Consider the following 12,240-nt stretch of genomic DNA (forward strand, 5'->3'; position numbering starts at 1 on the left):
CCCCCGGAAGTGCCGGCCCAAAGAGGTGGAGTCCCGGCGGTGGCGGCGGCAGTGGCGGTTGCCAGGATCCCGCGTTGCCGCCTGAGACCAGTAATATGGCGGGGAGGAGAAGGAGAAGGCGGCGGCGGACCGAGCTGCGCTCTGTCAGTACCAATTGAGCCGTTTGCTTCCTGACAAGGCCCGTGGCGAGGGGAAAAAAAAAAAAAAGCTGACGAGGCCGTGGGAGATCAGGTGTGTGCTTAAGGAGGGAACTAGATCCTCAGCAGGTCCCGGCTTTTAGGTCACCGGGGGAGGCGGAATTGGCGCCCTGAGAGCTGAGGGTGAACTCTGTGCCGAACCCGCATGCAGGTGGTGGACCCCTGAGCTTCGAGTCTCTAGAAAAGCGCCGAGTGTGAGAGACAGGTGCCCGGGGACCAGCGACACTCGGCGCGGAGGTGATGCTCGGATGCTGGTACTGCCTGGGCCCTCGGGATGGAGCCCCATCAAAGGAGCTGGGGGAGGTGGGCGTGGGGCGCTGGGGGCAAGGCAGAGGGTCCCTAGCAAATAAACTCGAGACAGAGCCGTAATCGCCTCACGTTGATAAAACTGGACCGTTTTTCTTCTCCCAAGATACTGGCGAGGGAGCGTCCTCAGGGTGTGCACTGGACATTCTGAAAGCCGGTTACCACAACCAAAGGCCCTAGGAGTGCTGTTTACTCTGCCTTTGCGACCCCGGGGAATAAGCTTGAGGCTAATAAAGCAAATTCTCTTGATTGCCCCTGATACTGCTAGGTAATTCCTATTCTGCAGGGTTATAATCCCGGTTCCCTACCCCCAGTTTAGGCAAGTGACAGGCTCCCAGAGATTGATTTGATGGACAGGGGTCTGGAAACAACGAAATGAGGACGGTGTTGTCCCCCTTTCTGTGTTTTAAAGTTACATTTGAATCCTACGAGGAACAAAGCACCGTCGCTACCCTCCCGATATTCATAACCTAGTGACAAACATCATAATAATCATCATCCTCTTAATAATAAAAGCAGTCCCCTATACTGGTCCTTTCAGCGTGTCCTGCATTATGCTAATTGCCACACACGTTTTAGTTCATTGAATTATTGAGACAGATACTCTGATTATCCCTGCATTACAGATGAGGAAATTGAGGCATAGAGATGGTAAGTAAATTGCCAAGAACACACAGCTAATATGTCCCCGAATAAGAAACTTTCCTCTTTATTGCCTATACAAAAAGTTTGTCTTTGGGAGGACTAGGGGGTAAACGAGCAGCTAGCATCCGAAAACACAGCAAGATCTGTTCTGTTACTTGCACTAACCCCTTTAGTGACATTTCTGGTAGAACACTGGTGAGGAGCACCCGTCTGTGGGGTTTGCAAAGAGACTCATTTGGAGAAGGGTCATGGTATAAATGGAGAAGACAAGGCATGTCTGAACTTGATGCAGCTGAAAATTGTTAATTCAAGTGGACTGGTAATGCCTGCTGGTAAACTGTGGGTGGGTAGATTTGTGGTTGGAGTGGCATTGTAGTCAAGGCTCTGTTCAAAAAAAAAAACTTTGCTGACAGGTAATTGTGTGAGAAATGAAGTGCCTTCTTGCTAATCATATAGGATACAATGCTCATTTTTTAAATGATTGCCTTTGCAGTTGAGAGGTACCAGTTTCTTTGGAGAATAGGATCATCCATGAAACTACCAGTCTTTATTTTTTTTCCTTAATTTTCTTTTTTTGAACGTTTATTTATTTTTGGGACAGAGAGAGACAGAGCATGAACGGGGGAGGGGCAGAGAGAGAGGGAGACACAGAATCGGAAACAGGCTCCAGGCTCTGAGCCATCAGCCCAGAGCCTGACGCGGGGCTCGAACTCACGGACCGCGAGATCGTGACCTGGCTGAAGTCGGACGCTTAACCGACTGCGCCACCCAGGCGCCCCAAAACTACCAGTTTTTAAATTCCGTTCTTCCTCGCTAGCTTCTTTTTTATCTGGTCCACTGTCTCCTTTTTTTCTTCTCTCCTGGTTTGCATTATTGTTTGAGCCAATTACCCTAATTCATTTATTCATTACTTTTATCAAGTGCCTACTGTGTGCTGACACTGTTCTATGTAATGGGGATTCAGTGGTGAGCAAGACTGAAAAGGTACCTGTGCTTATGGAGCTTACATTTTGGTGGAGGAAGACAGACAAAACCCAAGGAGATAAACAAGATAATTTCAGATAGTGGTAAGTGCTATGAAAATTGGGAAATAGCAGGGTAATGTGATAGTGAGTAAACGCAGGATTAATTTAGATGGGATAATCAGGGATGGCCTCTTTGAGGTCAGGGAAATTCACATTGAGGCTGAAGGATAGGAAAAATTCTTTCATGCTCTAGGATCATTTAGTAATTTCCATAATCCACCATATTTAGCACTTGTATTTGGGTATTAAAAGCCCTATCATCTGCCCTAGTTATGCTGTAATAAAAAATCTAACACGGTACATCTGCAATATGCATGACAAACGTGTGCAGTGTAAGAGATCTGAATTTAACTTTGCAAAGCAATTGGCATATCTGTATGAGGTTGTTGAAAGAAAAATAAAACTTGCCACAAAAACATTTTATTCATTCTTTACATTCCCCAGAACTTTAAAATAGAATTTCATACTTTGCTTGTGTATACATAGAAAGTAAATATTTCTTATAATTGTATAGTCATCTATTTACATGCCCTATAATGCTGAATGCGTGGGTTGTGTTAAAAAATATTTTTAAGTATTTTAGTAGAAATGGAGTTGTTTGAATTTCTCTTACATTTTAGCTTCTGCATATTTTGGTTGTTAAGATAACATAATGGGGGTTGAAATCCAGACTAAAAAATGAGGCCTTGGTATGTCATGCAGAAAGGTGTTGTGGTTTTTTTGTTGTTGTTGTTTGTTTTGTTTTTTTTACTTTTGCTTGTTTTATGAATAAAAGCTTGAAAAATAATCTCATTCACACTCCAGTATAATTTTCTTTGAAATTAAACTCACACTTTTCATAAGTTGAATATAGAAATAATTAGAATTGATGGGATGGTAGGAAGAAGTTTTATTAATAAGAAGACTACCAGTTGGTCAAAATTAGCAATATATCTTATTTTTCATAATCAAATCATAATATGCTTTTTCATTTCTAATTATGCTATAATGCGTCCCTGACATTTTAGTGTACTACATTTTTAAGTACCTTAATGCTTAAGACAGTATCATATTCTATCTTATTTCATTGCTGCGTATCCCATATCGTCAATTAAATTTTCCACCCCCCGCCTTTTTTGGTTAATTGTTTTAAAGTGAACACCTAAGGGAACATTATTGTATTTTTCTGTTTTCACAGTTCATACCCTTGCTGGTTATGAGTCTGATGTCTCTCTTTTCATTTTCTCTTATTTAAAGGAAACGATGCCAGGCATAAAGCTATGGAAACAGGCAATCAAATATTTAACATTAGCTAAATGAATGAACATGGTGGCTAATCCTTCCTGTTTACCTTGCATTTTCATAGCCATCATCACAGTTTTCCAGAAGTTGTGAAATTACTGGGCTGATTGTTTTAAGTAGTTTGGTGGTGCTTAGAATTTTCAACAATAAGATAGTATTATTAAGAGAGCCAGTAGATACTCTGGTTTCCACCTGTGACTGATTTGTCTGGTGACTGTGGAGACCAGATATATTTTCAAGATGTGAAAGTACTAATAGACTTTGAACTTCATGATAACAGAAGAATTTTAAAAGGTAAATATCCTCTTTTATGTAAATAGCCTTTTTGTCTTTTTTTTTCTTTTGGCATTTTTACCTTTGTATGATTTAGTTTTTCTTGTGTAGATAAGTCCTGCTAAGGAAAATACAATATTCTAGTTTATAATCTGAAGTGAGTAAAGTGGTGTAGAACTTTTGTTCCTTTTAAGAATTTTTCCCTGGTGACTTCTTAGTACTTTTCTAAACAAATCATATTTAAATATTGATTTATATACATATGTTTGGGAATATTTAATATAGGAAGCAAGGCTTCACTGGGTAGGATCTTGAGGTGCTTACCTCTACTTAAGAATTCGCTGTTCATCAGTGAAAAAAAAAATTCTGGGGGCCAGTTCTAGGAATTGTGAATGCTAGAAACATTTAAGTGCTCTATAAAATTTGCCAAATCATGAAGATGTTTTTCTCAGCACATTGCAAGTGACATTTTTCTCTCTGACAGTGTAATTGTGGGAAGATGGAGGAGTATGAGAAGTTCTGTGAGAATAGTCTTGCTAGAGTCCAGCAGGCATCACTGTCCACGGAGAGCTTTCTACCTGTCCCATCTGAAAACATCTCACTTATCCGCTTCCATGGAGTGGCTGTGCTTTCTCCACTGGTAAACATTCTATGATTTTTAAATAATCTTTTTTTCTATACTGAGTCACTAACGTAAGTTTACAGAAAAGCAAAAAAATGGTTATAAACATTGAAAAAATGCTTCGTATTCATAATTAAATATAAAAGAGTTAGCGTTTTTTCATCTACTAGATTGGCAAAACTCTGCTAAGACCTACCGTTCCTTAGGTTGTGGGGAAAAAGCACTTATCCTACATTTTTTCTGAGAGAATCAGCTGATTTTATTTTTTGGAGATCATTTTGGTAGTGTTTATCAGAATTTGAAAGTATATGTAACCTTTGATTTAGCAATTCCATTTTTGGGAATATCTTACACTTATACTGCTCTTTGTGCCCGAAGAAATACGTACAGGTTATGGTAGCATTGTTTGAAATATCAAAAGATTAACAAACAACGTAAATGTCCAGTAGTGGACTAGTTTAAAGACTGTGGTCCATTTTATAGAAATCTCATACATGCCATTGAAATGAGTACAATAGACCTACATGTGCAGGCATGGAAGGATCTCCACAGTCTATTGTAAATCACTGCACACATCGTGCTCTCTGGAGCAGGGTAAAATAGTGCTTACAAGCCTGGATCTGGAGCCTGCTGTCCTTGGTTTAAATCACTGCTCTGCCACCTACCTGCTGTGTGAACTTGCAGGTCCATTTTCTTTTCTTGTACTTCTTTTCTTTTTTCTTTTCTTTCTCCCTCTCTCTCTTTTTCTTGCTCCCTTGCTCTCTTTCTCTCTGTCTCTCTCCCCCCTCTCCCTCCCTCTCTCCCTCCCTCTCTGCCCTCCCCTTCCCGGTTTATTTAGTTATTTTGAAAGAGAGAGCATGAGCATGGGAGGGCAGAGAGAGCAGAAGAGAAGGATAATCCCAAGCACGCTCTGCATTGTTAGTGCGGAGCCCCATATAGGACTTGAACTCACAAACCATGAGATCATGACCTGAGCCTAAATCAAGAGTCAGATTCTTAACTGACTGAACCACTCAGGCCACCTGCATTTTCTTTATTTTTGAAATGAGAATAAAAATAGTGTCTACTTTAATAGGATTCTTTGGAGAATTAAATGATCTAATACATGTAAAATGCTTAGAACACTACTTGGATCATAGGAGGTACTCAATATATGTTAACTATTTGGGTTTTTATATAAGATTCTTTTTCTTAGGAATGATAAAGGAATACAGGATGAGAAGGAAGACACACTTTTCATTGTAAACTCTTTCATACTGATTGAATGTTTTTAAAATGTGTGTGACTTTATTTCAAACCAGAAAATTAATATAATTGAAAGAAATTGCATGAAGAATTTTTTTTAATATAACAGGAGGTAAAAGATCAATATTTTCTGCCAACTTTCTGTAATGACATTTTCAAACATACAGAAAAATAGAAAGGGTAGTGCAGTGACTCCCCACATGTATACCATCTAGATTTAATAATTTTTTTTAATTTTTTTTCAACGTTTTTTATTTATTTTTGGGACAGAGAGAGACAGAGCATGAACGGGGGAGGGGCAGAGAGAGAGGGAGACACAGAATCGGAAACAGGCTCCAGGCTCTGAGCCATCAGCCCAGAGCCTGATGCGGGGCTCGAACCCACGGACCGCGAGATCGTGACCTGGCTGAAGTCGGACGCTTAACCGACTGCGCCACCCAGGCGCCCCAGATTTAATAATTTTTAACACTTTTGCCATCTTTGCTTTATAGTGTTTGTGATTTTATATATATGTAGATGTGTATATACACATACATGCTTTTTTTTTTGTGGAGCCATTTGAAAATTGAAGCTGTATAACAATTTTCTCTTAAATGTTTTGGTATAAATATTCTAAAAATAAGATATCCTCCTACATAAAATCCCCAATACCATCATCACATCCTAAGAAGATTAGTAATAATTTTAATAGCATCTAATATTCTGTTCATATTTAGATTTCTCCATTTGTGTTCAAAATGTCTGTTATACTATTTTTTTTCCTAATCTGGGTCCAGTCAGAGTTCAAAAATACCATTTGCTTATTGTGGTTTTTTTTTTTTAAGTTGATTTATTTATTTTGAGAGAGTGAGAGAGAGGAGAGAGAGAGAGAATCCCAAGCAGGCTCTGCACTGTCATCGCAGAGCCCGACGTGGGGCTCGATCTCATGAATTGTGAGATCATGACCTGAGCCAAAATCAAGAGTCAGACCCTTAACTGGGTTACCCAGGAGCCCCCAAAAGGGCTTATTTTATTTCTCATTTTAGAGCACTGGGTAAGTGAACAGGTTTTTTTCTTTCTTTTTAACTTTTTTATTCAGTTGAGAATAATTTACATGCAGTAGAATGCACAGATCTCAAGTTCTAATGTTCCATGAGTTTTCATATATGGCGTACATCTGTATAACTCACACCTACACAGAACATTCTTGTACCCACAGAAAGATCTCTCATGCCCCATCCTCCTCATTACCCCTCACTACTGCTCAGATATCTTTCCCTGTGGTTTTATCTGTTCCATGTTTTAATCATTCTGATTCAAAGCTTTCTGATTTTATGATATTTTTATATTTATGAGAAATAATTATATATTTATGATGTTTTGCAGCTTACCATTGAGAGAAGGAAGGAAATGCAACAAGAAAAGCAGAAAGCACTTGATGTAGAAACAAGAAAGCATGTAAATAAGAAGAAAGATTTACTGGCTCGTGTCCAGGAGATTCTTGAAAATGTTCAGGTGTGTAATGTAGGCTTTTAAAAATTATAATTAAGAAATCATGAGGTAAGCATTGATGATAATTTTTCAGAAATATGTTTACACTTACTAGTTAGTTACCAATATATTTTGCTATAATGTTTGGGAAGTTTTGTAGTTTGTAATATTCCATTTCAGTTACTCCAAAAAACACTCACTTGCTTGTTAGTGATGCCTAGTACTTGAATCAGAGGGTACTTAGACAATGGAGCCCTACCCTGAATATAATTGCTTATTGTCTGTGTCTTATGACTCTAAAAACATGTAATTCTCAGTGACAAAATGATAGAATTGACCATTGTGGTTTACTCTGAACTAATCAGACTATTGACTCAATGACCTTATTCTCATTCTCTGCTAAAGTAAATAACTGCCCCCAATTTTTTTTGGTGAAAATTACCCTCTTAAATACACAAATGCAATTTAGATTAGATAAGTAGAATTGTCTACATTCATCTTAGATCCAAATAGAAACCATTTAAACAATACATTCATGCCGTTTGCAATTATTTTTATTTAGCTGAATTTAAATTTGTATAAACAATTTAAGGTCTGGATCATACTAAAAAAAACCCAAATGAATTATGTTGAACAAATTATGTCTACCATACATAGCACTGTTCTGCAGGCTACATTTAAAATTTTCTTCATAATCTTAAGGGTTTGCAGTCTGTATAATGCATACTAGATGACACATGTATAATGAACCTGAGACTATTTCCCACCAACTGCTACCTTCATTTCTCCGTGGGTAGTAATTTAATTTGCAGATTATAATTACTGTCCATATTAAGTTTAAGGCTCATTTTAGTAGTGTACAAAATCATAGTTGCTGTATACACAAATGTGAAACGTGAGGTATTTTAAGAAAACATTTTATTTCACTTAAACCTATGAATATGTTCCTGGGTTTGGTGAGTATGTATCACTTTTGTTTTATTTTGATCCTGAGGTTGTGACTAAGTATACTTTGTTGTACTGTTTATTGCATTAGTACCTGGAAACCATTATATGTCTTGGGATTTGTAAGGTAAAACAGGAGTGCCATATGGTCTAGGGAAAAAACACATACACAACGACCTAAAAATCTTAAAAAAAAATTTTTTTTTTTAATGTTTATTTATTTTTGAGACAGAGAGAGACAGAGCATAAACGGGGGAGAGTCAGAGAGAGAGGGAAACACAGAATCCGAAGCAGCCTCCAGGCTCTGAGGTGTCAGCACAGAGCCTGATGCGGGGCTCGAACTCACAGACCATGAGATCATGACCTGAGCCGAAGTCGGACACTTAACCGACTGAGCTACCCAGGCACCCCTAAAAATCTTTTAATATTCAGGATTCTGGAGTCTGTATTGATAATATGATAATTTCTGTCAGCTTAACATATACTTGTATAATCTTTAAAAACCATCCTAGTTCACTTTTTATTCTTTTTTTTAACGTTTATTTATTTATTTTGGGGGGTTGGTGAGCTGTGTGCATGGGGAAGGGATAGAGAGAGAGGGACAGAGATAGAGAATCCCAAGCAGGCTTTGCACTTTCGGTGCAGAACCTGATGCAGGGTTCAAACTCACAAATTGTGAGATCATGACCTGAGCTGAAATCCAGAGTCGGGCACCCAACCGACAAGCCACCCAGGCACCCCCTAGTTCACTTTTTATTCTTTTGAAAGTCAAATGATTTAGATAGAAAGTGTAATTTTAATTTTTTCTGTTGGATCTCTTGTGTATCAGTTGTTCTCTTAATTTGGATTTTTTTTTTAATGTTTATTTATTTTGGAGACAGAGCACAAGTTGGGGAGGGGCAGCGAGAGCCAGAGACAGAATCTGAAACAGGCTGCAGGCTCTGTCAGCACAGAGCCCAACCCGGGGCTCAAACCCACGAACCATGAGATCATGACCTGAGCTGAAGTCAGACACTTAACCAAGTGAGCCACCCAGGTGCCCCTGGAAAAAAATTTTAAGTGTTTATTTATTTTTGAGAGAGAGAGAGAGTACGTGTGAGCAGGGAAGGGGCGGGGGAAGGTAGAGGATCCAAAGCAAGGCTCCCATCTGACACCAGAGAGCCCGATGTGGGGCTTGAACTCACAAACTGCAAGATCATGACCTGAGCTCAAGTTGGACACTTAACTGACTGAGCCACCCAGGTGCCCCTTAATTCAGAATTTTTTTTACTTTTGCTTGTTGCAAAACTCATTAACAGGTTGCTGTTTAAAAATGGCCATCGGTTAATCAAATTGAAGTTTGCTTTGATGATTTGGATTTTAAGTTGAAAATTTTATTTCTAAGTAACTTAAGCTACATGGCTGAACTTTCATTTACTACAAATTTGCCTCATCATATAGAAGGATTTTAGTTACAATGTTTAGTTTTAGTTACTACAAAATATGTTAGTCTTTGTTAAAGAAGGAGTCATCTATGTAAGAAATTTATTTGCTATTTTAACTCATACCTTGGTATGCTTCAATGACAGCTTTCATAGGAGGAACAGCTGGTGACATTAATAACATGTAAACCAAAAGAAAGTTAATGAGACTCCTTCTATTCCAAGATTAAATTGCACATGGATATATGAATATACGTGTATACCCATACAAATACATACATATTGTATCAGATTAGATAATCTCCTTTTTTTTCTTTTAATCTTTAAATAAACAGGCCAGAATGAACAATGGATATTTTTAATAGTAATTTGTGCTCCCTGTGATATAGGACACAATAGAAAAAGGTTATCTTAGTTTTTGTTTGTTTGTGTTTTCAAATATTAGAACTCTGAATTTTCTATTTCAATTTTATTTTAGAAAACAAAGCAAAGGCTTTTTTTGTGTAGTAAGGGAATATTAATTTTTAAATTTCCTTTTTCAGGTTAGAAAAGCACCTAATGCTAGTGATTTTGATCCATGGGAGACTGAAACGGTTTACTCTAATTCAGAAGAGAGAAACCTGAATGTCCCTGCTATGTTTCCAAATATCTTGCCAAGCCCTACTGAACACTCTACTTTAGGAAAGTCTGAAAAGATAACTGGAATTTTGCCACTGAATAATGAGGACCGATTTAAATTCAATGGGATAGACTTAGCTAGGGACTCAGAAGAATTTAATTCTCTGAAGCAGTGTGATATTTCAGATATTAGCCCTGTGGAAAACGAAGCTTCTGTAAAAACCCCCTCAGCAACTCCACAGGAGACTCTTACATCTGATGGTCTCTTGCCAACACATGAAGAACCAGATCCATCACTTTCGAAAGTTACTCCAGATCCCTACATAATGAGTCTTCAGAACCTGATGAAAAAGTCAAAGGAATATATAGAAAGAGAACAGTCTAGACGCAGTCTGAGAAGTAGTGCAAAGAGGAGTGTTAACGAGAGTCATTCAGATAAAGAGAATGATGCTGGTAAAGTGACTGACTATGGAAAGGAAAAGGCACAGTTGGCTGGCAAACACTGTGGTTCAGTTATTCCTGACAAACCAAGCCTTAATAAATCAAATGTTCTTCTCCAAGGTGCTTCCGCTCAAGCAAGCAGCATGAATACATCAGTTTTAGGTAGCTTTTCTAAAGTGGACATACCTGTACGAACTGGCCATCACACTATTTTAGATCCTGATTCTGATTTTAAAGTCATTCCCACTTTTGTTACCGAAAATAATGTTATCAAAAGTCTTACTGGTTCATATGCCAAATTACCTACTCCAGAGCCAAGCCTGAGTCCTAAAATGCATCGAAGGCATTCTAGACCATCATCAGCATGTCATATACTTATAAATAACCCAATAAACGCCTGTGAGTTAAGTCCTAAAGGAAAAGAACAGACGATAGACTTAGTTGTTCAAGATACTGAGGAAAAAACACAAATACCTGAAACTGTGCCAAAGTTACCAGTTGATTTAGGAGTTTGTTCAAGCAAGGTTTATGTCACCAAAAATACATCTGAAGCCATACAGGAAGTGGTTTTAGGTAAATCAAATCAGGTATGTCAGTCTTCAGGAAATCGCCTAGAAAATAAGGTTATTCATGGACTTGATGTCATGGAAGGTCACTTAACATGTGATGGGAGAGGACCACACAAAATGGATAGTATATGTACTGCGATGCCAAGATCGCATGAGCCGTATGCCACCGGTCAGTGTGTAGTGAGTCAAAACTTTGGACCCATGAGTGCACTCAAGTCAGCCAATGTGTTAGAGAAAAACTCCTGCAATTTACAGATGGAACTGAATAAGTCTTATGATGTAAAAAACCCATCTCCTTTACTGATGCAAAACCAGAACACCAGACAACAGATGGACACCCCTACAGTGTCCTGTGGAAATGAACAATTTTTGGATAACAGTTTTGAGAAAGTTAAACGGAGACTTGATTTAGATATTGATAGTTTGCAAAAAGAAAACTGCCCTTTTGTCTTAACAACCGGAATAACTGAACAGGAAAAGCAACATTTGCCAGAAAAAAGATACCCTAAGGGATCTGTCTACATCAACAAGAATAAAATGTTAGAAAGTAGTTCCAAAGGTAAGGAAACTCTGAAGTGTTTGATACCCTCCCAGCAGATGGCCCCTGTATTTAATACTTTTAATTGACATTTTGAAAAACAATAATTGTCTTCATTTGTTCATCAGGATATTTAATTTCATTTCTCTTGTCAGAGAACATATCATTAGCTATAGTTTATTGCCATTTGATAGGCTTTCTTAAAGGATTTTCTTTTTTTGAGAGAGAGAGAGAGAGCAAGCAAGCACACAAGCAGGGGAGGGTCAGAGGAGGGAGAGAGAATCTTAAGCAGCCTCCATACCCAGCTCTGGCTGACACAGGGCTCGATCCCATGACTGAGATCATGACCTGAGCTGAAATTAAGAGTCAGAAGCTTAATGGACTGAGCCACGCAGGCACCCCTCTTCAAGGATTTTCTTATTTAAAATGTGAATCTTTCACAGTTCACTTTGTATCACAGAGAGTATTGTTAATGACTGGAGGAAAAAGTTCTTGCATGAAACATCACTCACGGTTTTAATCTAGTGTATTACTATGATATTTTCTTTTTGGACTGTGGTTTCTAATATTTTCATCAGTCCTTTCATTTGTAATGAGCTCCTCATGTAATTGGTCCTTCAGGGAACACCTGAACATCAAATTAT

General features: G+C 38.3%; 1 protein-coding gene across 7 annotated transcripts in view; it reads left to right on the forward strand.

The window, feature by feature from the left end:
* The window catches only part of CCP110 (centriolar coiled-coil protein 110), a 25,048-nt gene continuing 12,808 nt past the window's right edge, over window positions 1–12,240 (forward strand). For 5 of the 7 annotated variants that reach the window (XM_027043147.2, XM_027043151.2, XM_027043152.2 and 2 more), the window contains exons 1-5: window positions 1–231; window positions 2,070–2,215; window positions 4,212–4,367; window positions 6,960–7,088; window positions 9,973–11,617. In XM_027043147.2, the coding sequence (XP_026898948.2) occupies window positions 4,227–4,367; window positions 6,960–7,088; window positions 9,973–11,617 (1,915 nt within the window). In that variant the 5' untranslated portion in view covers window positions 1–231; window positions 2,070–2,215; window positions 4,212–4,226. Of the gene's footprint in view, window positions 232–2,069; window positions 2,216–2,549; window positions 3,749–4,211; window positions 4,368–6,959; window positions 7,089–9,972; window positions 11,618–12,240 lie in introns of those variants that run through there. The other 2 variants (XM_027043149.2, XM_053213380.1) reach the window with 2 other exon arrangements.

The sequence above is a fragment of the Acinonyx jubatus genome, chromosome E3, assembly GCF_027475565.1.
Source record: "Acinonyx jubatus isolate Ajub_Pintada_27869175 chromosome E3, VMU_Ajub_asm_v1.0, whole genome shotgun sequence".
Lineage (NCBI taxonomy): Eukaryota > Metazoa > Chordata > Mammalia > Carnivora > Felidae > Acinonyx > Acinonyx jubatus.